The sequence below is a fragment of the Simochromis diagramma genome, unplaced genomic scaffold (genome assembly GCF_900408965.1).
Source record: "Simochromis diagramma unplaced genomic scaffold, fSimDia1.1 OVJJ01000596.1, whole genome shotgun sequence".
Lineage (NCBI taxonomy): Eukaryota > Metazoa > Chordata > Actinopteri > Cichliformes > Cichlidae > Simochromis > Simochromis diagramma.
The window spans coordinates 7,682,247-7,708,713 of record NW_024387245.1 but is presented as its reverse complement, the minus strand read 5'-3'; the positions used below and the strand labels follow the sequence as shown (position 1 = coordinate 7,708,713).

Below are 26,467 nucleotides of genomic sequence, written 5' to 3'. Positions count from 1 at the left end.
GATCCTCGAGTTGGGGGATTTGTGTTCATACTGGAGTGCAAAATTAAAACCAATTGAAGATGGACAAGAAAAGTTCAAAGCCATCAGGTCCTCAGTTTAGAAAAAATAGAAAAGAAGAGGAGGAGAAACGAGCAAAAGATACAGGTAAGCAGATGTGTCATTGGATAATGGCAGGTCATCCTGAAACAATCAGAATCAGAATACTTTATTAATCCCTAAGGAAATAATGTGAGTTACAGTTGCTCCAAGAAAAAATGGTAAAAATAGCATCAGTAACAGACTAAACTCCAAACAATACATTATGTTACAGATTTTAATATTAATTAGTCATTGTCAATTGTTGATTTGTCCTGTTCTCATTGTATGACAAATTATGATGGCTGTTTGGTAGCCGTTTGCATACTATGCATTCTCTCTCTCTCTTCACATGTGTGTGTGTGTACAACAGTTTTATGTTAATGTACAATCCTTAATATGTTTTGTGTGTGTGTGTGTGTGTGGGGGGGGGGGGGGCAAGAGGTAGTGTTCGCCCAGGGCGCCAAACAGGCTAGGACCGCCACTGCTTCAGTCCACACGTGCTTGCTCATGTGTGGTTGTCTGATTTGTTTTCTCTTTAATATTGTGGGCGCTTTACCCTTGATGAGAATGTTCTTGTGATTTGGTGCTAGATGACCAATTAATCCTAGAATTCAACTGAATCAGAAACTGAGTGGATTGCATAAGTACATAATTCATTATCTTTTTTCGTTTGCGTTTTAAATTCACTTGTGTTGCTTATTTTGTCACGTTATTCATTTTTTTGCAAATTTGAAAAAACAAAAGAATCGTTGATTATCCCACAGCCTTACAGATCACCACTGCATGTACAACAGCAAAGAAGATCTTTAGTATGTATTTAGTAACTAAACAAAAATTTGATTTTACTTTTCTATGATTGAAATGTATGAAATTCTTTGATCTTTTCATATTTTACCAATTCAATGTAGTAATGCTTGGATCACCACACTGCAATAACATTTTGGTAAATATTTGCAATTATTAATGAGTACTCTGCAAAGCAATCCAGGGGCCTGAATACCACCTTATGCTGGGCTGCTTCTAAACAACATGCCACCCCTGCTTGCTGCTGGGTAAATGCATACTTTTCCACATGTATTTTCATTACTAATGTTGTCAGCCAAGTAATAATTACACATATGTAATTATCAAATTAGGACACAAAAAAAATCAACAAAATTCCATTACTGAGGTTTTTTTTTAATTTTGTTATAAACATGACTTTCCACAAAGATTTTACATTTCATTTTAAAACTATACATATATTTATATAGGTACGTGTAGGCTATACAGACATCTGTGCATACAGAAATAAAGAGCAGTGTTGTACGTTACCATACCAAGTAATACAACACTACTTCGCCTTCCAAAAATCTAAATATCTTTGCAGATTAAAACTGCAGGAGGTGTACTTACAGAAAAACATTCTCATTCTCTCTGAATGAAAAAATAGAGCAGTACATTCTCACTTTTGCTGTGTTTTGTTGTGTTTGTTTTTAATTTTAATGCTATACATATTGTAGCTTTAGAGAAAGCAGCTTAAAAATGTAGTGTTGGTATCTATAAGGAAAAGGGAAAATACACTCACATACAAAAAACTGAGACAAAGTAGAAGGTCGGGGTTTCTGCAGTTTTTAACAGATAATCACAATTACTATACGGTATATCAATAGGATCGATGAAAACAACGTTTATGTGCCAGAGAGGATGGTTCATGATAGACATCCAGTACAATCAGGATGCTCATATAAAGTACCACGTGGATTTTTAGAAGAATTACAAAACTCAATTAAGCTCATTAGTCAAGATATTCAATAACAATTATTTGATAATCAATAGTGTGTTACTGCTCCGCCCTCAGCAAAGACATGTCTCTTACAGGAGAAGAAGATAAAAAAATAAATATACATTGTCTTGGCAATTTTTTTTTTTTTTTAAGGAGTGTTAGTGCTTTTTCGTATCTTTCAGTCCCCGCCTCTTGTAATGTTCTACAACTGCCAATTTGGGCTGGCATGTCTACTAAGTGTCCAGGGAGAACATAGTGGCAGTGTCGACATACCCACTTACTGCCAGAACCCTTTCCTCCTGGACCGGCAGGGCAATGTGACTGCAGGTTGTTGGCTTAGGAGTGTTAATAGCGATGGAAGATGTGTAGCAGCTCTCGGCTGCTCCAGCCATTTCCATGCTCTCTTCTTCCACCACCTCTCTCTGGAGCAGCAGCACATTGTCACTGTTTACCCCTTTCACTTTGCTGTAGTTGTCTCCATGTCCTACCCAGGAGCAGGCTTCTTCACGGCTATGGCCTGAAGGAATAGGATGGAGAAGCACCTTATTCTCCTCATTGACCCTTTGCACTTCAACATATTCAGTCATCCGGGTGGGCAACAGCAGATTACTGGGCGCATTTCCGTCATTGATGGCTGAGATGTTGCGATCACCGTGGGCCTGGAGTTGCTGGTGGACATCTGTCTGGGAATAAGGTTGATTATTATTAAAGCAGACCTCCCAGTAGCTTGATTGGAGAGCCTTTTTGATGCAGTGGTCTGAGGATGGGGAGCCCGGAGGAAACTGGGTGTCAGAAAGGCAATTCTGTTTGTGCATCTCAAGTGAGTTGTGTGGATCCAGTGGGCTTGGGCTGTAAGGAGTCACTGGGGAAAACGCAGAAGGCCAGGTCTTAACCTTCTTACTTGATGCATCGGGGCTAACTACATCTTCATTAGCACATAGCATCGTTTCCTTCTCCCAGGCCTCTTTGGGCCCTTGTGTCTCCGTCCCAATTTGATCTCCCTCCTGATTTTGTTGCTGCTGTTCCTCTTTTGCCGCGCCACTCTTATCCATCAACAGATTGTCACTGTCACAGCTGCCCCGGCCAGAGTCACTGTCGGATGCCGAGCCTATGGATTTCAGGCAGCCGTCATGATCCTTGCCTTCGTCGACCATCAGTTCCTGCTGCTCTGGCACATACACTTCTAAGTATTCTACCAGCAAGTCCTCATAGTTAGACGTGGTTGGTGGGAAGTCAGACACCACCAGTGCGCTGAACACCTCGTCAGACTTGCCACTCTGCACACAAAGAGTAAAACTACTCAATGCAAATAGAAAGCACTATACAAATAGACATTTTGTCTGAATAAGTAGCCATCGAGACAGTGTTCATAATGTTACCCCTTTACCTTGAGAAGCTGCTTGTCAAAGCCTTTGATTTTAGGACCAGGGACTGGCGGCAGCATGCAGTGCTTCAGACTTTACACACAGACACACAAAAGGCTTTGTTAGCAGCAGTTGAATCACAGATGTGATGACTATAGTCAGTATTTTACTTGCAGTATGCTACCAAAGCCCAGAATGGTCACATTATCGCATGAGCTAATACAGTTATTTATAGTTGATTACCTGTGAGACATTTAATCAGATTTTTCTTTCCTACTAATGGAAATTTATACACGTGAATAAGATCATTCTGTGTTTTTTACAACAAAGGAAGGACTGAAGTCTCTGCACAGAAATATCCTTTAGCCATGTCTGGGTTTACAGAACAGACAGTGTGAAAAATGGGCACCACTGTGGAGTATTGATTTTTCTTGAGGTAAAGGGATAATTCAGCCACAACTCATAAAAAAATGTAAAGAATTTCAAATAATTTGAGAGCTAAGTAATTGCAGTATTTTAGTAATAATATTCTACCGTAGGATCTAAATGTAAGTGTGAAGAGTGCTTTGGGCTTATGTAACATATGACAAAGTACAGTCATGGTGGAAAATAATTACATCCTCAGTCAATTCTAAGGTTTTGCATATCACAGTGTTAAAAATAACTATGTAGTCCTTAGCAGGTCTTAAAGCTCAGGTAAATGCAAGCTTTGATGGACAAAAGCTCATGACTTATTACACTCTATAATTATTTAAAAAACGAATAAAACTAATGCAATAACTTAAAGTAATTGTTTTCTTTGGGACTTTGTCAATCTCTCATTTCACTGTGAAGGGATTTTGGCACCCTCTTCTCTATAGCATTGCTTCTCTTCACTGAGGTTTGCAGGTATTCATTTATGCACAGCTCTTTTACGGTCCCATCACAGCGTTTCAGTCAGGTTGAGGTCTGGCTGGACTTTGAGACTGGGCCATCACAGCACTTTAATTCTTAATTTCTCTTTTTCAGCCGTTCCACTGTAGATTTGCTGCTGTGCTTGGGATCATTGTCCTGTTTCATGACCTAGATTCAGCCAAGCTGTCAGACAGATGGCCTCACGTGTGAATACTTTGGTATACAGAGGAATTCATGATCGACCTTGACTGAAAGATGCCCAGGCCCTATGGCTGCAAAGCAAGCGCAAATCATCAGCCCTTCACCGCTGTGTTTGACAGATGCTATGAGTCCCCTGTGCTGAAATTCTGTGTTTATTTTTCACTAAATGTGGTACTGTGGAGCAAATCTGACAAAACCTCTGTTCGTCACACTTGCATTTGATTATCAGGAGCTGGCTGCTACTTACCGTCCTAATTTCTATAGAAGCAGTAATTTCTGCATTTTGGCTTAATATTTGTTAAATAAGGGACATAGTCTATGTCATTTGTCATTTGCTGTTGTTAATATGAGGTTGCGTTAACCTTTCAAGACATCATCACAGTTGTTTTGTCCTTATACATAAAAGCTTGTATCTGATTGAGGGCGTACTTTCTTATTACGTTTTGAAATTGCACAGAAACAATACATTTAAATAAATAATAACCAGCATTTTAACAAAGCAAAGTGGTTAAGAAGATCATTGTTACCTGTGGCTATTCATGTGTATCAGCCATATGAGGATCAGTAAAATGAAGGCAGAAAAGACTAAAATGAGGATCCAGACAGACTTTTCCCGATGGAGATCTGAAAGACGCAACATAACAATGTGTGGGTGCTTCAGCAGAACAACGCAGTATCCATCTTTTTTTCTTCTTCCTGGGTTTATTATCATTACATCATGCTAAAGCGAGGCAAACAAATACTTTTCCCAAGAGGCTGCATGACAACTGGGATTGTTGTGGAGGGCCGTACCAACAAACTTATAAATATTATAATACTGAGCAGAATTCCACTTTTTGGTGCGACCGTCCAGCTCCGGTTTGTCATGTGGCCCCTTGGAAAAATAAATATCCTGCAAAAAAGGGCAGTAAAACCACAATGAAGGAATACGATTTCTAGTGATAATTAAATTGGTTAAACTGGTTCCTTTGCAAAGAGCCAGATTAGCTTCCTTCTTTAACTTCTAATCTTCATGCTAAGGTAAACTAACTGAGTGCTTCAGATTATAAGAGTAGCTCTCAACAAGAAAGTGGTGTAATATAGATTCCAAAATGTTAAACTGTTCCTTTAATAAATAAATATATCCTATACAATATATAATAATTAGTTAATGCAAAAGACAGTTGGCGGATATCTTACACTCTGGAACTTTGACGTAGGAAGTGGAACTCCATTCACTCCAAAAGCCGTGATCGGGCTTACAGCGCACCTGAATAAGGTATGTACCACCTGACCGCAGGCTGAAAATGTTAAACATCTTCTGCTGGCCCGCAACGTGATTCTGGAAACACACATAGTCAACAGAAACACACAAATCAGTTAGTCTGTCAGGCTGCCAATATACAGATTTGAAATGTTCAAAAACCTGTCCTTTCACTAACACATCGTGTAGTTCCCTTACACCAGCCTAGAACAAAGTTTCAAATTTGAAAGGCAAATACTTCAAAGAGCATACCACACCCTGAAATGCGCTGAGACCTACGTACCTCCCATTCGCTTTCCTCCTCCTCCAACTTGACGCGGAGCTCATAGATTAGAGTGATCCAACCAGAGCGGGTGTCAGCCTTACGAGGTGGTTCCCAAGACACTCGAAGAAAAGGCCAGCCCTGATCCTTCATTACTGTCACTTCAAGCTTTTCTGGAGGATGAGGCTTGACTGGAGCAGAAGAGAGAAAATGTGAATGAAAGAAAGACAGAGCAACAGCAAATCCAACAATGAATAAAGATTGTATTACTGAAAAAACAAACAAAAAAACCAATAGGCATCAACAGGGCTTGTGAACGGCAGCAGGTGAAAACACTGCAGGGTGAATTATCAGCTGTTACACAGCTAACAAAAGGACACTCCCAGCGGATAAGCACCAGCATTGCAGGAATGACCTTCAACGTATTTGTCGATGTGTGTATTATGACATATAGTAGTGATAAATGTCACTGTTTGGGCTTTACGCTATCCTCGTGGAGACACATATCTGACAATTGTGAGGTAACACAAAGAAAAAGATAAGCAGATCAGAACAACTCGACACACTTCCAGTTAAGGAGGCTCAAGGACGAGATGAATACTTCTCTGTTAATTTACTCTCCCATTTTAAATATTTCATGAATATACTTTTTGTTTAGAAGGATGGAACTACTTCTTACTAAAGTATTGAATTACTTGCATTAAAGTACTTTATTTCTGTTAGTGAAGTAAATGATTGTCTAAAATAACTGGACAGTGTGCATTTTTGAAGCAGGAGAAAAGAGAGCAGATTTTCCATTGCAGTAAACAAGCGTGCACGCGCTCAAGTGTGACTGGCCCCCACCAAAAACACATTAGAAGCTCATAAATGATAAGGAGGTAAAAGAAATTCTTGTTACAATTTCAAAACACAAGAATGTTTTAACTTTGTTTAATTTAGCATTAGTTAATGCTAAACTTAATTTCAGTTGATTTTGTAGATCGTGCATCAGCTAGTCCTTTAATCGCTGCAAAGGAAATTTCACTGTGGACATTAAAAGGTGACCTTTAGTGAGCAGTTACAGCATAACAGGAGGGGGTGACTAAACTCCAAGAGCATTTGCCACAGTGTAGCGCAGTGTGCTGCCGAGCAGCTGTGGAGCTGCTTTTTTTTAATCCCTGTGGTGAAATTATGAAAACCCCTCCACCCCTGCCCCCAGTCCCCTCACCAATGTAGACCACGTCTATATCCACAGGGTCAGAGTAGGTCTTGCCCAGTGCGTTGGTGGCCACCACGGTGATGTTGTAGCTGACCCAGATGACGGTGTCGTTCTTGTTAAAGAAGCAGGAGTTCTTCCCGGCTGTGTGGTAGTCAGGACACTCGTGCACTACGTTAGAACTGCAAGAGAGGCAGAGGAGCGGCATGCAATCACAGGTGTGCGCTGGCATTGTGCTTGCACAGCCACATTAAAATAACAGTGTACATCCTCCCTATTCCTGACACTGCATATGTGTGTGAGAGTGACGAGAGGAGACAGATGGCGAGAAAGTGTGACTGCAAAATAAGTGGAGGCCATCTTTTTTCTTTCTTTTTTTTTTTTTTTTTTTACTGTCAAGCTGCTAGGATGTTGTATTTAATTAAAGGAGACACAGAAGATAACTTTGGTATTGTTTTCTGTTTGAACTGCAGGTTCATATCCCAGTAGACCTGGGTGTCATAATGAACACAACTGGGAGTGTTTGCATATAGAACACGGGAAACAAATTGTTGCTGCTGTCGCAGTAACTAGTGACGACTGGTCGGGGGACATGTTCAGGTGCGGACAACATGAGGAAAAATATGTGAGCCTCTGAATGCTGGTAAAGCTGCCTGCGACAAATGCATGCGAGCTGGAGATGGAAAAAATAAATTAAATCAATAAACTTTGGTTTGATTTCAGAAAAAGTGGGGAAAGTGACTCATGTCATCTCTATGGTGAGCAGAACTTGCACAAACCAATTAATCAAAGTGTATTTGTTCTGCTGCTACACACTATACCACAGTGAACTGAAAGTTGAATACAAGAAGACATGAAAAAATGAGAAACAATACAAAATACTACACCAATAATATAGCATTATAATGGTATTACTTTGATTTATTTATAGAGTTACTGAAAGAAGCACATGTGATGTGTCAGGAAGCCATGGCAAAACTGACTAAGTGGAAAAACCTATCCCAATAAATCTGCGCCATAAAGCATTTTAGGCAGAACATTAAATGCAAGATCATCAAATTAAAATAATGATGATTCAATTTAAGTTTCTTAAAGAAAACTTTGGGTACATACATGTTTGCAAGCTGCACAATTAAGACATGATATGTGCGCAGTGAAACCCGCCCCTGCACATACCAAACCAAACAAACAGGCACACCTCTGCTGCACTTGCAATAGTACAAGTATGGGGGAACAAAACAGGAAAGCTGATGTTAAAGGGAGACAATCTCAAGAGCGGTGGAGAACTGAGAGCTTCTTCGTGTAGTTTAAAGAGCCAGTCTGTGATTTCTTTTCTCAGTCCAAACACCAGCAGAGATTGGAAGCCACTGACTCGAGGCAAAAAGCTCCCGAACTGAAAGCGGCAATATATGTTTCTCCTAGCAAAATCACAAAGTGATGGAGTTTCATCACAGCAGAGGAAATTGCTGAATCTTCAAGGTTTGTGGTTTGTGAAAGTGCAGCGTTTATTTGCAGCCAATTTCACTGCAGATGTGTCTCTTACAGGTGAAATATGTGATGAAAAATCTTTTACTTTTTATTTTCTTCATGAAATTTCCCACAAAACCGTTGTGTTGTGGTGCAAGAAAATATATGCAAGAACAAAATTACTGATTAACATATTTAGTACATATTCAGGCTGGTGAAACAGGTGGTTCACTATTGCAAAAATGTGTGATATCCAAATCGTTTCGGATCTGAGGAGCTTCACAGTTAAACCTCAAAAACAATTTTTGTAGCATGGTGCATTATATTATTGTGAAAACGGTCAAAAGACATAAACCCCCACCACCACCACCACAACACAAGGACTGCCAATTTGTTTAGGTAGTTCTTATCGCCCAAAGTAACATCTAGATCAATGTCAGGATCTTGCTGGTGTTTCCCAGCAGGAAGTGGCCTTCAACCTCTGGGTGCCTTCATGCCATGGTTTATCCACTGTCATATCTTCTCTACTGTACTCTGAGTATTAGAAAATAATGTAAGTTAGCTTACGTGTTATATTAAGGAAGATGAATAATCCGCCATTGAAGACTGGAATAGTTGGAAAAGAACCTCAAAAGTCATAGCCCTCTAAAAGGACTATATGTCATAGAGGGTTAAGGGATGGACTAGTTTTTGGCAGGGAGCAGTGACAAAATAGATGTGCATCACCTTCAGGCCTTTATGCTAAGCTAATCAGAGCCTTAGTAAAAGATATGAGGAACGTTAACTTTGCCCTCCTCTCTCTGTTAGGTTTAAGGCAGGCTAGACTTGTTCTCCCTGTTTTCTTTTCCTCTTTGCTCTCAGGTTGAGTTGTGGGCGGATTGCTCCTGCCACTGCCCATGGGTGGACAGTAAATGGTGGTAAAATTTACCACCATTTACCACCATTGTATGGTGGTAAATTACCATTGTATGGTGGTAAATTACCATTGTATGGTGGTAAATTAGAGCCTTATGTTTGACGTTTGTTTGCAGCTGTTTCGATTAGTGATTCCTGCTTCTTGTCTACTTCCGTGTTGTCCATCTGGAATTCTTGGCAAGCTCATCAAGACACCCACCTGTCAACCTTTTTGGAGTTCAAGAGCTACCACCGGACAGTGACAGTACACCAAATCTAATTCTGAGGCTTCCTGTGGAAACAAGGACTTGCCTGAATATCACCTGCCTGCCCACTCTCCTTCAAGTCTCCTCAGTCGTCCTTTGATTCCAGTCTGCCTACCAACAACCCCTCTCTCGGCCTGCTATTCACCAGCCACTTACTGATTTTGTGGACTGTAAATAAACCTTTTAAACTTCATGTCAGCTGCCTGAGTTTGCTCTCTGGGCCCAGCCACAGTAAAACCTTGACAGAACGATGTAGACAACCCATGGACGCAGCAGACTGTATTAGGTGAACATGAGAAGGCTTTAACATCTATAGTTCAGCAGCTACGTGAAACACATCAGTGGGTAGAACAGATGGGTAATGCACTGTAAATAATTCACTCCAAACTGTCACCTTCTCCCATCCCGGAAGCTCCGGTTCAGGTCAGTGTGCCCTCTCCTGATGCAGTTGCCTTTTCACAGCCATCCCTATCTCACCTGAACTATCTGGTGGAGAGCCAGGTCACTGGGGTGGATTTTTGCTTTGGTACTCACTACTGTTTCAGTGCTCTCCACGGGCCTTCTCAAACAATTGTTCACAAAATACTACTGTTAAGGGTCTGGGCACTCAAATACACTAAAGCATATTTACTATGAAACCCTATAGAGTCTGTGTCCTACACACTATTCATTAAGAAATCTCAAGTTAGTTTGTGAACACTCTCTAAATGAGGAAGAAGCAGCTTGACATGTATTCAACCTACATCAAAGTCTGTAGCAGAGGTTCTACTGAGTTCAGGGTAATGGCTGAGACAGGGTTGGAGAAAAAAGCCCTAAAATGGACATTGTATGATACCCTTAATGAGCAAATGAAGGATGAATTGGCCTCTTGCAATAAGTCTAAGTGTTTTGAGGAATTATAGCCCTTGCTGACCTTATCGATACCCACGTCAGAGAACGTGTACAAGAAAATAGGACCATTTCCAATCTCTGCATCTTACCACCCTTACGACTGTGCCATTAACAACCTCCCAGGGGTGCCTCTTCCCTCAAGCCGTCTATACAGTCTTTCCGGTCCTAAACACCTTGCCATGGATAAATACATCAAGGACTCCCTTGACAGCAGCATCATTCAACCGTTCTCCACTCCAGTGGGTGCGGGTTTCCTCTTTGTAGAAAATAAAAGAGATTCAGCGACCCTGCATTGACTATGAGGGTTAAATCAAATCACTGTAAAAAATAGGTATCCTTTTCCCTTAATCACCTCAGCCTGTGAGCCACAGCATTCACAAAATTAGATCAACGTAATGCTTATAATTTGTTCCACGTCCGGGAGGAGGATGAATGGAAGACAGCATTTAACATTCCATTAGGTCACTATATATGGTCATGACATTTAGTTGAACCAATGCCCCCACTGTCTTTAAGGCCTGGTCAATGATGTCTTAAGAGACGTTTGAAACATCTTTTTGTTTGTTTTTTGGATGATACCTTGAGACCCTCGAAGAACTTCATGTCTCTGCAAGCAGGTACTACAGAGACTACTTGAAAACAAACTCTTCGTTAAGGCCAAAAAATGTGGAATTCATGCTAACCATGTGACTTTTCTTGGAGACGGAGGTGAAAGCTGTAACTGACAGGCCTGTCTCCACATCCTGGAAACAGCTACAACGGTTCCTTGGATTTGCAAACTTTAAATGCTGCTTCATCAGGAATTATAGTCAAGCTCCAGTACCATTAACCGACTCACTTCCTTTTCCAGGCCATTTAAATGAAATGGAAGCAGGAAGCAGATCAAACATTTAACTCTGCACCTGTACTGAACCATCCCGATCTGTTAAAACAATTCATTATTGAAGCGGGTCTCTCGGGTGGGGACAGTGCTAATGTACAGAAGCCGACGGTAAGCCGCATGCCTTCTTTTCTTGGCATTTGCCTCCAGCAAAAAACTATGACGTATTCAACTGAGAGTTACTTGCTATCAAAGTAGCTTTAGAGGAGTGGAGGCACTGGCCTGTGAGAGCTGAAATACTATTTATTGTATTGACTGATCATAAAAACCTAGTTTATCTCCAAATGACTCAAGACAAGCAAAGTGGCAACTATTCTTTATATGTATGGCTTTATTTCAACTTTACCATAATTTATCTACCTGGCTCCTGAAATGTAAAACCTGATGCTTTGTCTCGTCAATTCTCCACAGAGTCAGACCCTGATGAACCAGAACTCATCTTGCCATTCCAGTTCATCTCTAAAGCTTGGAAAGCATTTTGCGAGGCCCTGGGTGCTAGCGCTAGGCTAACCTCACCCTGACAATCTTTTTTTTTTTTTTAGTTTAAGAGTGTTACGACCCGGCTCAAAAGCTGCAACATAAAAACAGAGATGAATAACAGAGTGTGGGTGAGAAGAGGTTTCATCCTAAAATGGAAAACCAGGTTGGCTAAAATGGCTGGTGCCACCAAGGCAAAGACTAGTGCACTGCCGGAAAGCTTGCCTCAGGTATGCTTTTAATCCACACCTGACTAGGTGTGGCCAATTAGCACCAGCTGAAAACACTGAGACGATTAGAAGCTGCAGAGGGACGTAACACCTCCTCCCTTAAAAGGGTTCCTCTAGGACCCTTAAATTTATTAAAAGCCCCTCTGAAGCCTTCAGTTCCTTGACCCACAAACCTGGAATAAAAGTTAAAGCTAACAGAAGCACAGTGTTCACGTTATAGTTGGCATCTCTAAGCATGGATGGGCATGAGGATTTGAAGTTGCCACACTGAACAGACAAAAAGTAACATGTGACCAACACAAAGGAGCACAACAGTCACAAACCCAAAATGATTACCTGATCTGCTACAACACAAAACCAAAAGTAGCAACAAATAATCACAACTAAGTGATCTGTTGTCTCCACCACACAAACAGTCACATACAAGTGGCTCTATACCACAACAAGTTACTTTAATCTAAAAAGTTCAGTAAAGCAAGCACACTAGTGACCAACCACAAAATAGAGAGCTATGGCCACACAATGATCACATCAAGGGTGGCTCAGCACCCCACAGTGTTATTGCCATCACCTGGCCAACAACACTCACAAGTGATCCAACAAAATAGCCATATTCCCCACAACACTAAAGGTCACATCACAAAACGCTCACCTCACAAGGTTCTCATTAGCATCTACCAACACTGACATATGCACACACATGGTGTACACACAATGCCAACTTAAAAACAGCCTACCTGCCTCAACTACAGACCATAATCATGAATGGTCTCAAACCTCCTACCGAGTTTGGTGCCACTGATTTACTATGTGCAACTCCCAGCCTAAAACACTAAAAACAACAAAACCCTTACTTTTCCTACCCTAGTCTTCAGTGGTGTACCAGGCTCGAGGCAACTTTAAACGCGAACTCGAGAGCAGGCAGCAGACCAGAGATATAGTCTCCTACCAAACTCTGAAGCATACCCCCACCCAGGATAGCCACCAAACACAATAAACTAAAACAATAAAGCAAAACAACAAACAAGTGCTTCGATGGAAGGGCAGCACAGCCACCCAGCTGAAACACACTTACTAAAGGGAGTTTGCTCAATTACACTGAACACCATCACTCACCCACTTAAAAGCAAAACAAACTGACATTCAGTCTCCACTAAAATGTCCAAATATCCCGGACGAGCCCCCACTTATGTTACGACCCGGCTCAAAAGCCGCAACATAAGAACAGAGCCACTGCTGGGTAATCACAGTCACAGTTTTAATTACATGACTTCCTCTGAAAAAAAGGAATTACCTGAAAATCACCTGCCGGACCACTCTCCAACAACTCTCCTCAGCCTCCCTCAGATTTCTGCCAATAACCACTTTCTCAGTCCGACTTTCACTGCTGACAAGTAAACACTCAAAGACAATCTGAGCTACTGCAGTCAGATTCTCTCTGCCCGACTTTGCTAATTCCCTTTGTTAATCTCCCCACACCTTTCCAGAATACAGAGGTCATCTTCCACACAGGTCATCAGCCAGGTACTGATTTTGTATACTTTGTACATAAACCTTTTAAACTTCATGTCACTTGTCTGATTCCCTCTGAGTCCAGCCACAGTAAAACCATGACACTATGTGGCCCTATGCTTTGCATATCAGGAGTTCAGTATCATTCTTGTCAATGTGTGGCTCAGTTTTTATCAGCCTCTTCACATGCAGCACATGCAGCCTAACATACAATATAAGTTTTGTTCATTTTTTCTCTGTTATTTTATTGGGGGGTGTAGTTTTTTTTGCCTTCTTATATTCCTGTCAGTTTGACTTCCTTTGATTGTTTTCCTGCCTTTTTCAATGTTTGCTTTGCCCTCATTAGTATCACTTGTTTTAATCTAAAACACCTGTTTCCAATCAGTCTTCTCGGTGTACTCATAGTAGATTTTTAGTGTCCCGGTGTTCTCCAGTCGTAATAGTATTCCCCATCACACCTTTATTAACCACTGCATGACCAAGGCCTGCCTGGATTGTTTACAGTGTTTACAAACTGTGTTTTCACTTTGTAGTTAAATAAGCTAGTAATCCCACTCCTCTGTACATCTGTATCAACCTTGAAGTATTTAAAAATCCATGTTCACGGGCACCTCTTAGCACTTTGCAATCTTTATCCTCTGACACCGTTTGGATTGTTGCCATTTAATAAACCACAAACAAGAACATCCCATTGTGCCAGCTGTACTGATGGAACTCTTCTTTTTATTAATATGAAAAATCGTTTTTTTTAACAATTGCCAGGTGCTTACACTTCCCTTTATAATACATTATGTAAAGGGCCCTGATATACTAATATTATGATCTGTGTTTATATGAATGAACTAAAAAAAACAACTATTACTCAATGTTTGTGGCTACTAGATAACATGAAGTAAAATTATAACAAGCTTGGGCGCTTCTGCGCGAGTTTCTCACCCTTCTTTTCGATAGTAGAGAGCGTATGTAGTGGGCAGGCCCCCATCAGATCCTGGCTTCCACCAGCATGTGAAGGTCTCTTTCTCTGGAGAACGGCATTTGATCTCTGTGGGCTTGCCAGGTAAGCTATAACCTAAGACAGATATTAGATGGAAACAAGGAAACATAGGAATTTACTAGACTACATCAGTGTGTCAAGCCTAAGCAATGAAAAAAGGCGAAATTTTAAATTAGATGAGAAGATGAAAGAAATAAAACTTTAACGTGAGTTGAGAGTAATATGAAACCCAAAAAATATCCACAGATGAAACTCAGCGTTGCTTAGTGCTTATTAATTATGCAGATCTGGCTCATGTGTTAACCAGCTAGATCACACCTCTTGGATATCTTAGCTCATTGTCAGAAACCTAAGAAGGTGCTAAGACTGAGTTTCAAGCCAAAACACTTACGCGTTCCGTCTGTGTGCGGCACAAAGGCTGGCAGCAACAACAGCAGGAGAACTTCTCTGACTTTCGTCATCATTGCACCACAAAACCTTGTTGGGCTGAAAAAAACGAGAGAAGGAAAGGAAGAAAGAAAGGTGAAGACGGAGGACTTGTCTGATCTGCCCTCTGGACAAATCAGTTGACCCACAATGTTGATTGCACATCTTGTATTGAGTTACAACACACTTGAATGACAAACAAAAACTGGAACATGCAGCCCGTGTGGTTTCTTATTGTGACACTAACCTGTTTGACGGTGAAGTGTTACATGCAGCGCTAAAATTAGTTCAAAGCCCTCCGCATTTAGAAACAGACGGTGTGAAAAGATTTTAACCACAGGTGAAATAACGTTATAGTCAGTGGTAAAGAAATATCCAATATCGGATACGTTGGATCAGTTTATGCTGAGAAACCATTTCGATCAGTTGCTATGAATATGAATCATAAGCCAAAATGGTAAACAAAGTATCTGAGTAAACGAAGAGTAAAAAACTGATGAAAGACGAAACACCTTCTAGAGGATAATGTGCTGTTTCACTAAGGATTAAAAAAAAAGCATCCACTCTGTCTCTGACTACCTCTACCAGCTGGCACACACAGCGTAACTGATTGCATAATCTGTGGTCGGGCTTTTGCCCCGACAACACACACAGCAGGAGGCTGATTTGCCTTGCTGGAGACTGGCTTGACTCATCTTCTCATGACTGGAAAATCTGCATTTGCTTCGGCATGTGCTGATGTAGTATCAGTTATTACTCTGCACGACCCTTTATCTCTAAAGCCATTGGACGGCAGGGGTAGGGTAGATGCAGGGGGTATTAGTTAGAGGTTAAATAGATGGGAGAGCTAATGTTGCATGAGCGATAAGGCTGACAGGAAAAAAAAAAAACAAAACTTCCCTCACATGTTATCTCACATGCTGCCTCCCTTTTCTTTCATTGCTGGGCCTGAACATTTGTTAAGCCAGGATTTGACATGTCAAATGCAAGGATCCTTTGACCAACCCCCAACCACCAGTACATCCAAGAAAAAGATCAAATATAAAGAGGGGCATGATCACACTTGAAGTGCTTTTTGTGTGTGTTTTAAGGGAGCACTTGATGCAGTTTAACCTGAGCATATGCAAAAATATGCAAATAACACTTTTTCTTCAACACAAAGCTCTGAAAAACTACAAAAAAGGGAGATTCAAAAATGAGAAAATTTGTGTAAGGGTAGCGTGCAACTTGCTTCTTATTTGCACGTGAAAAAATAAAAAACAGGACAGAGGCCCTGTTCTGTGATTAGACTTTTTTTAAATCAAGAATATAAAATAACCATTTCATTACAAAGTGTCCAAACTGAGCTGTTTGTTTTAAAAGGTGCCGCCTTGACTCAAGAGATCTCCTAGATGTCCGTGGCATGTTTGCCGTCACCTTGACATGTCATGACATGCTATTTCTAAGAATGACAACCTAACACACGCCGTGAAAAAACACAAAACTAGACAAGCACAGGCACAGACTGACCTTTTTTCCATGAAATACGTCAAGTTTTTTAATGGCATGTGTTTCACAACAGGTAAATTCTACATTAACAACGTGCTGAGGTGTAAGGCGCAGGTGTGCTTGGGCATGTGCTGTCATATTATGTGTAGTGTGGTATGCTAACCTACAGTATTACTAACTTGTTACTAACTTTAAAAAATTTTTTATTATTATTATTGTGCCTTCATTTTACTAACGTCACCATGATCTGATAATTGGCATTAAGATCAAGGCACTGGATTAGCCTCCTGCTGCATATAGCCTTCTTACATAACCAGTAGTCCAAACTGAATAAGCTGCTAAGCTGGAAAAGTGCTGGCCAACAGAGTGAAGCTCTTCCCTCAATATTACTGAATAATCCTCACTGTATGGATTCTCAAGTGTGTTTTGCAATAAACAAACAAAAGATTTTACCACCACATTTATGAATTTTAAAGTTTGCTGTAGTACTTTTTTAACATCTCGCCTCTTATTAATATCATTCCTGACTATGATGAGACCTGCATCATGCATTATGGAAAAAAAACAGCATTTGAGTCACTAACATGTAATGTAACATTCAAAAAAAAAAAATGCTGCACGTCTTGAGAATGAAACCCAGACATGTCTGTTCGTGATCTGTAAATAAGTAACTGCATTTACTGTCGACCTCTAAGGTAAAAAGGCAAACGTGCAGAGAGGTGGTAGAGTTGCTGTTGTGCATAAGGTTTCATCTAAAAAATAGAAATAAAATGAAAAGCTGGGAAATCAATGCCCGATAAACCTTCTGTTGGTTTTAGCATGATCTCCACACGCAATGTAAAGATGACGCATGACAAAAATATCCAAAATCACTCAGTCGGGTTACTGTGAAAATAGATTCATGCTAGAGATTATAAATCATTCAGGATTTTTGTTTGTCAGCAGTCTTCCAGTGTCATGGTACACGTGCTGGATGATGAGGTGGTAAAATGCAAGCAGTGAAGCATCGTCTGATGTGGTTGTACAACAGCTCCACAGCACAACAGCTCACCTTTGCACAGCTGATGAATAAAGAACATTCCTTTCTTATGCAGGGTCACACTATTCTCAAGAGACCTGACCGACACAGCTGAGCTATGGGAGACGTGTTTCTGGGAACCTGTTTTTCTCTCCTGGAAGGTTATAGAGATTGAGCATGCAAAGTGCCCAACATATTTTCAATCATTTACTACGCATCCACTTATGTCCATATTTAGAAAATAACAATTTCCCCTCCTTGGGGCGTAAGCACGTCTGCGGAGGCACTAATACATTTGAGCGTTTCGGGGCAGTATCGTTGAGAAGATATCGATTTAACAAGCCCGCAGGTTTGCCATGATCTAGCTCGCAAAGTTAATTATCTTTGTAAAAGGATAATAAACTGTACAGTACAGTTTGTATTTCTGACCATGACTTACTGCACAGTCTGGGTGAAGAATATATAAAGAAGATACCATAAATCACTCGGATTGCATTCCTGCTCAGACTGGAACAGACCAAACACATTTCCTGGTACTGAAGTAAAAACCGGTTTGAACACTAGTTCCAGTGGAATTCAAGGAACAATCAAGGGTAGAAACCAGCAGAAAAACGACATGCAAAGTTGTGTCAGAGCAGTTTTCACAGCAATTTAAACAAATCTAAAAAAGACAACCTCTGAACTTAACAGAAACACGGCCTTTGATCGCTTCAATTGACCTTGTTAGGACAAACTTTAAGTCACACAGTTGGCAAATGACACTGACCCGTGCTTGTGTTTAAGAAGGTTCACTGTACTGTAGGTAGCTGTTTTCAGTCCATATTTTGCCATAAATAACCAGCAGAGCGAAAGGTCTGCTGGGGATCCAGGCTTTTATTGTCATTGTGGCACTTGTGGAAAAGGTTCACGATAACACTGAATACACTGACAGGGCTTAAATTACACAGTAACTAGGATATAGTGGCATCCCACTAAAATGACAGCTTGGCTTCTTCTTTTTCTTTTTAAAGAAAAACACAGCCCACCAATCTGGTTATTCATCACTTGAATAAAGTCAGTGCAACAACTTTCACATGTATCAAAGTCCGTATTATGCTTTTTGTGTTTTTCCATGTGTTATGTGCCAAATGGAAGGTTTGGAAAAGTAAGAAAGGCCCAATCATGTGCGGACGAACTTCTTCTTCTCTCCTAGTGAAAACAATGCTCTTTAGGGGGTCTACACATGCCCTATTTTCAGCAACTTAAAGCCATCACAGGCCGACTAACCATTGGTGATATGAAATGGGCAGGCACCATTTTCTGAAGCCAATACAGGGAGTGCAGAATTATTAGGCAAATGAGTATTTTGTCCACATCATCCTCTTCATGCATGTTGTCTTACTCCAAGCTGTATAGGCTCGAAAGCCTACTACCAATTAAGCATATTAGGTGATGTGCATCTCTGTAATGAGAAGGGGTGTGGTCTAATGACATCAACACCCTATATCAGGTGTGCATAATTATTAGGCAACGTCCTTTCCTTTGGCAAAATGGGTCAAAAGAAGGACTTGACAGGCTCAGAAAAGTCAAAAATAGTGAGATATCTTGCAGAGGGATGCAGCAGTCTCAAAATTGCAAAGCTTCTGAAGCGTGATCATCGAACAATCAAGCGTTTCATTCAAAATAGTCAACAGGGTCGCAAGAAGCGTGTGGAAAAACCAAGGCGCAAAATAACTGCCCATGAACTGAGAAAAGTCAAGCGTGCAGTTGCCAAGATGCCACTTGCCACCAGTTTGGCCATATTTCAGAGCTGCAACATCACTGGAGTGCCCAAAAGCACAAGGTTTGCAATACTCAGAGACATGGCCAAGGTAAGAAAGGCTGAAAGACGACCACCACTGAACAAGACACACAAGCTGAAACGTCAAGACTGGGTCAAGAAATATCTCAAGACTGGTTTTTCTAAGGTTTTATGGACTGATGAAATGAGAGTGAGTCTTGATGGGCCAGATGGATGGGCCCGTGGCTGGATTGGTAAAGGGCAGAGAGCTCCAGTCCGACTCAGACGCCAGCAAGGTGGAGGTGGAGTACTGGTTTGGGCTGGTATCATCAAAGATGAGCTTGTGGGGCCTTTTCGGGTTGAGGATGGAGTCAAGCTCAACTCCCAGTCCTACTGCCAGTTTCTGGAAGACACCTTCTTCAAGCAGTGGTACAGGAAGAAGTCTGCATCCTTCAAGAAAAACATGATTTTCATGCAGGACAATGCTCCATCACACGCGTCCAAGTACTCCACAGCGTGGCTGGCAAGAAAGGGTATAAAAGAAGAAAAACTAATGACATGGCCACCTTGTTCACCTGATCTGAACCCCATTGAGAACCTGTGGTCCATCATCAAATGTGAGATTTACAAGGAGGGAAAACAGTACACCTCTCTGAACAGTGTCTGGGAGGCTGTGGTTGCTGCTGCACGCAATGTTGATGGTGAACAGATCAAAACACTGACAGAATCCATGGATGGCAGGCTTTTGAGTGTCCTTGCAAAGAAAGGTGGCTATATTGGTCGCTGATTTGTTTTTGTTTTGTTTTTGAATGTCAGAAATGTATATTTGTGAATGTGGAGATGTTATATTGGTTTCACTGGTAAAAATAAATAATTGAAATGGGTATATATTTGTTTTTTGTTAAGTTGCCTAATAATTATGCACAGTAATAGTCACCTGCACACACAGATATCCCCCTAAAATAGCTAAAACTAAAAACAAACTAAAAACTACTTCCAAAAACATTCAGCTTTGATATTAATGAGTTTTTTGGGTTCATTGAGAACATGGTTGTTGTTCAATAATAAAATTATTCCTCAAAAATACAACTTGCCTAATAATTCTGCACTCCCTGTATTAACTTAGAGGTGACTAAATGACAACCAGAGGGCAAATCGTATGCACAGTGAGAATCTGGAATGCTCCTTAGCAATCAAAGCATAAAACTTTTGATACGTGGATGGGCCTGAAAAGCCCACCCAGCTTGTTGTAGTCCTGTCTTTTCTTCCATTACTTATTTACATGACTGTGTGACACATTTCCATAACATCTGCTTAGCTAATCAAAGAATGACCAGCCATCTTAACCAAAACCAGATTCAGCAAGCTGCCTCCCTGTTGAAACTTCTTCTAAGCTCCACTAATTCTAAGGTATGGGCACCTTAAGTGCTCTGCTAAGTACCTGCTCTTTTACCTACTTCAAGACAGGGTGCATAGTGCATAAAATGGTGTAAAACATTTAAAATATCTCATAAAGACTCTTAGTTGTTTGTTTTGTTTTGTTTTAAATACAGTGTATGGGGCCTGATGGGGGCCTTTAACTTGCATTCTTTCTAATGGCTAACAGGGGGCAATGTTCTGGTTTCAAAAAGAAGTGCGGACATTGAAAAACAAGGGAAAGTGGGAAAACAAGCCCTGCTCCGTAATCTCGGTCATCGCTTTCCTAATGAATTTGTTGTCTAAATAGCCCGCAGCCCATGGATAAAGCAGGACAATCTGTAATGTGTGCTCAACACTGGTAACTACGGGCAGTGCAGCGTCCCTCTGTTTGTCAGACAGATACACCTCGTGTTCCTAAAATTTCAAATCTGAAACACCACGACGGCAATGGCAAAAATGCTCAGCTTGAGGTGTCACAACAGCCTTTGCTAAAGGCTATTTCCATCCTCTTTTACATACAGACTGTGGATGCATTAATCCATCACTCGGAACTGGGCTTGTTGAGTGCTGCTAGGATAAATGCTTAGACCAGTGGCAGTGTCCATTGTTTATCTGTTATCATATCAATAAAGGCAAAGCAGCTAAAACAGAACCAAAACAGTAAAAACAGATCCTGCTCTCTCTCTTTACTCTTAAGTACAGATCACAGAGAAAATCCATCATGGGTTGCCTCTTTCTTTCAGGAACAGCTTTTTTTCTTTAGCTTTACTTCATTGTTGCATTATAAGGTGCCGCTTGTGAAATTATACTTGCCTCATTTTCTTGGCCAACCTGTATCCTGTGACCGCTTGTGTTTTTGAGCCACTCAAATGCAGGAAAAGAGATTTAAGGACGTCAGACCACGCACTCCTCACTACCTGCAGCAATAATGATCCCACTGATCTTCGGCCTTGCTTGGTTTGCGCGATAGGGGGATAACATGTATTTATTAACCACTAGGGCCGTCTTGCGTCTGTCTTTGAAGAGAAATATTCCTTCGAGTGTCTCCTGGGAGCTTCTATGACAAATCTAGTTGGTCTAAAGCTCCATGTTTTTAATGTTGTAACAATTTTCTGATAGTGAAATGTCTCCTTAAATATCTAAGGCATATGTTAGACTTGATGTAGGTGGCTCTAACAGCGTTTAATTGTATCTGCTGCCTTGTGCATTTCTTATAGTGGGTGTATATTGACATCCCAGTGCACCTCTGTCTGGTTTCTTCTTGTGAAATATTAAAAAGCATAAACTAACTGGGCTGAATGCACTTGGAAAGTGGTGGGAGACCAAAATGAATGCCTAATTGGAAACTATAAGAAGTGTGTATCAGCATGTAATTCCCTTACAAAACAGCATTGGAAAAGAGGTTCTGAAGGCGCTTAATTTTTGTGAGTCATCACTAATTTCGACGCCAATTACAACCTTTTCCATAGCAACAGTTGCCGCAAAAGCACCAGCTACTATGGATGTTAATATAAAGCCAGTCAACCATGCACCTAACATGCACACACGCACACACAAATGATATCTGTTAAACTGAACAGGCTGGATCTTGGAACACTCGCACTGCCCTTGCTCTTCAACTGTGATCCTTACTTCTTGGTTTGCAGCATGCGTGACAAAAAAAAGCCAAAACGGCAGAAGTGATGAAACTTACATGGACTTTATATCACAGCACCAATCTGCACGCAATAGCTGTGGTTTTATAAAGCCTCAGTGTGGGTTGCTAATAGCGGAAAGACTCGATGAGCTGCAGGGAACTAACACTGTAATCCAGTACTGAGTTGATCAGCTTGAGGCTATAAGGGCCAGTGGCCTTCCTCACCTTTTCCTAACTAGACTTAAAGCCAATAAAGCATGGAACAGACACAGGAAACCTCATTACTCCTCTGACCCCGCGCATCATCATCATCATCCTCCCACACCGGGAGGGAGGACGACAATCTCAACCCCTGCGTGTCAGCTGTCAGCAAGGGAATATGTCTTCATCCAGAACTAAATCCTATTACACTCACTTTTTATAACTCCGCAGGCAGCGCGCCGGGTCACCTCCACGTCACGCACACTTGTTCCCGATAATAAAATATGGAGTATGCATAGAGAGCATTTATGACTTACCTGGATCGAAAGTTTTTCAGTCTCCGCCGCCGTAGCGACTTCGCCGCAGGCGAGCGGGCTTTTAGACACCGACCTGTGCCTGTGATTTAACGCGTTTCACCGACAGCTGAGAAGAGGAGCGCGCGCCGGTCAGCTCAGCCGTCCTGTCACCGAGATTATCGCCAACATCCACTGTGAGCTCTGCGCTGATCCCGGGTAGGGTGGGGTGTGGTATGGCAGCTCCGCCCATGTACGGTTAAGGTTGACACCGCGGACCTGAGGTTTCGAGGAAGTACTACCGACTGGCAGAACAAGTTTGACATGGAGCCATCAGAAGGCGTAACGACATGTGGGGGAAAGAATAAAAGACAAGAAGAAATAATACGTTTAGTGTAAAGTCTTGTAGATAAAGTTGATTTATGAATATTTAATCAGTGAGAAATAAGTGCTGACAGTATTGCCTCTCCCTCTGTCTCTGTCTGTCTGCCCCCCCTTATTTGTACACGTGTTTGTGTCACCCTGAGGAATTTGGTTACATGTTATGGTTAAGGTAACGTTCCAGGAAATCAACGATCGCGCAAAGCAAAATAAATGGCCAGGTGTGTGTGTGTGTTTGTGTGTGAAGGTATACGTCTGGTGGATGCCCTGCACACAAAAACGACATAAAAAACAACAACATGCATTTGGATTAATTTTTTTTTAAACCCCCACATGGTTCATGACAGAGATGACTGTTATTTACCTGCTGTTCATGGTGTTTGTACCTATGTGCTTTAAGTGTCATGCTTTTGTGTGTGCATACGTGTGGTTGTGGGGGCAAATTGCCCGCCCATGTGCTTTTTTTTTTCTTACAAGAATGTAACATGTGATATTCTATCTTTTCTAGTCACTTTTTTTTTCTTTTTCCCTTTTTTTTTTGCACTTTAATGAAAATCTTGTGAAAGTGCGTCAAAGACTCGGCACTGATGGTTTGGTAAGGGTTACTACCACACAAGTTTCAAGCTGAGGAGAGCCACGGCCTCTTTGCTGCTACCTTAGTAACTTTTACCCCCTCTGTGTATTAACAAACATTGTAAAACACATAATCAGACAATCAGAACAATGTGTCCTGCTAAAACAGCGCTCGTCCTGTCCTCTCACGGGGAGCTGTAAACATTGTAAGGTCTCCCGGTAGGCTTTATTTGAAGTCCTTCTTCCCCTCTTCATAGGCGACACCGTCCGCCCGTGATTCACTGTTTTAATTTATGCTCCAGCCATGTGTGAGTGGAAGATTTGTCCCTACTGTTCCCTCTCTCTCTCTCTTTCCATTTTTATTAGCAGCATCAGCCTCAGGCCTTTATACGGGGTCATCCTCACATAGGTTATACACAGGACGAGTCAGCTACCACTAGCTGCAGAGATTGAATGGGAAAAAACTGAGTGCATTTTTTAATTGTATATAAAAAAAGAGTAAAACAGAAAATTGCACAGAAGCGTGCAAATAACTTGAAAGAATGGCGCATTGTTGAAACTTTACAACAGGATGTAGCATAACCCTGAACATTATGTTCCCGCTTGAAAGACGGCAAGTATCTCTATGTGTATCTCTGCAAAAAAAGATCCCAAACCTGCCGCTGCAGCGTTTGCAGAAATGAATACACTTCTAGCGACTTTGTTTCCAAATCGACTCTGGATGCAGCGAGGATACAGACGGAGACAGGAACAGATTCCTTTCGGGATCTTTAGGGATCGTACGTGTATCCGATCATTGTCTGTTGACGTAAATTTCGTTTCTTCTCATTGTGTTTACTTTCTTGGAAACCACACCTAGAGAGATCTAACAGGCTCAGATGCCAGCCCACATGTGAGTTTATGCCAGAGATGGGGGCCAAAAGAATAGAAGGTCCTGGAAAACGGTAATGAAATAGGCGCTATTGTGTATATGTCACGATAATAATATTGATAATAAAATGAAAGGCCAGCAGATATTCTATACGCTTTGCATCTATTTGGATATATAAGCGTTGTGAAACCTTGTTGTTGTTCATGCAGTATTTTTATTCCATTTGCAACATTTCAGTGATTTCTTTCGCTTTTTTGGGGGTTTCTTTTTGAGACCCTTAATATACACAAATATGTACCATATCTGCAATCAATCGCTACAAAAATCCTCTCGTATTTTTCTTGTTCAACAAATGAAAACAGCATTATAATGCTTTTGGAGACATCGATGAGCTTCTGAGCGACTCATTCACATCGGAAAAAAACTATTTGTGAGTAATCACACAGTAAAAGCACGCTTTGTGTTGGAGGCCTTCAAACCGAGGCAGCTTGGGAAATCTCTCTTCGTCCCCCTTTTCAGCTCTGCTTACATGCAACAATGTTATATAATATGGCCATCTGCTCTTCCACGTGGATTCAAAACTATCACTGCCACACAGCCATGTGTAAGCCAAGCCAGTCCACATCTGAACAAGGATGCTCCTTGATGGGATGCCCTCCGTTGAAATGCTCACAGGTGCGCGGATTTATAAACCCATTTATACACGTTTCCAATAAACTGCGTCTTTTTGGGGAAGTTGTTTTGGTATGCGAACCTTCGTGTCTGTGCACGTCCGTTTGTGCTGGCGTTGTTGCAGTGGAATAGGCCTGAGGCACGTCAAGCAACCATAGATGAAGGACTGAGGTCCCCCTCGAAAATAACAGCAGCGAAGGGGGGTCTAATTTTCATAGATGTCTGCGCTCTCTAACTAAAAGCACACCAGTTCGAGGACTGAACGGGTCAAACAAAACAGCAATTACAGCTCTACAGTGGCATCTAGTGTTACTTCCTGGAACTGTTTCTTTTCTAAAGATTAAAGTTTGTTAAATGGACCAAATCAAAGGCTCAAATAAAACAGATCTGCTTTGGCTGATAAAAGCCGGGTGTTTGTCGCAGGCCTGTCTGTATGCTCTGGTAGCTTTTAATTAGGGAAGAAAGCATCTAGACTGTAGAAGAGGACCGGTGTTGCTCCTGAAAAGTGAAACAAACACAAACACACAAAAAATCATTTGCAGTCTTCAAATGTTGGCACGCTATGAATGGAAGATCAATGAAAGACAAACATGCCTCATCAGATCATCAGATTCATTTCCTGTATTCATTGAACACATTAGTCAGTGCATAGTGTGCAAGTTGTGATAAGGCTTCTTTAATAACGGGTTTACATGGTGTAATCAATCTATTATTAATGGTTCAGGTATCTGTTACTATGCCAGCTGCAGGGTTTGGCATGTCTAACCCTCTAAAGTGCTAACTCTCCTTTAAAGTCTTGAGTCTTCAGCCAACCCTAGACATAATAGTTATAAGTTATAAATCCACCTTTGAAATATTGCCTCAAATTATTGTTAATGTGTATGGAGGAGGTCAGGAGAGACGTACAACAATGAGTGTCTACAGCTAACCATAAAACAGGGTGGAGGGTCTGTCATGATAGGAACTGCATTTTAGCCAGTGGTGTTGGAGATCTTGTCAAAATTGGTGGAATTGTGAATGCAGAAATGCACCATTAGGATTCGATCTGCAATAAAATATCATTTGGAAAGTGTTTGATTATCACCAGCTTTATTTTTCAGTGTCAGTGATCCCAAAA

General features: G+C 41.2%; 1 protein-coding gene across 1 annotated transcript; it reads right to left on the bottom strand.

Annotated features, from left to right (window-relative positions):
• Window positions 1-1,236: 1,236 nt before the first annotated feature.
• On the bottom strand, window positions 1,237-24,590 carry prlra (prolactin receptor a). The gene is made up of 10 exons (XM_040000836.1): window positions 24,464-24,590; window positions 22,878-23,158; window positions 15,005-15,099; window positions 14,556-14,688; window positions 7,015-7,184; window positions 5,829-5,998; window positions 5,482-5,623; window positions 4,830-4,926; window positions 3,231-3,300; window positions 1,237-3,120 (listed from the first exon to the last, which is right to left on the bottom strand). Exons 3-10 carry the CDS (start codon window positions 15,075-15,077, stop codon window positions 2,077-2,079), a joined length of 1,899 nt encoding a protein of 632 aa, XP_039856770.1. The 5' UTR covers window positions 15,078-15,099; window positions 22,878-23,158; window positions 24,464-24,590; the 3' UTR covers window positions 1,237-2,076.
• Window positions 24,591-26,467: the final 1,877 nt, after the last annotated feature.

Excerpts from the sequence above, each read along its gene's own strand:
- prlra (XM_040000836.1), bottom strand. The coding sequence starts at position 15,077 with ATGATGACGAAAGTCAGAGAAGTTCTCCTGCTGTTGTTGCTGCCAGCC. Across the intron at positions 5,624-5,828 it reads AGGAGGAAAGCGAATGGGAG|AATCACGTTGCGGGCCAGCA; the intron begins GTACGTAGGTCT and ends GTGTGTTTCCAG. Across the intron at positions 3,121-3,230 it reads TTGACAAGCAGCTTCTCAAG|AGTGGCAAGTCTGACGAGGT; the intron begins GTAAAGGGGTAA and ends CTTTGTGTGCAG.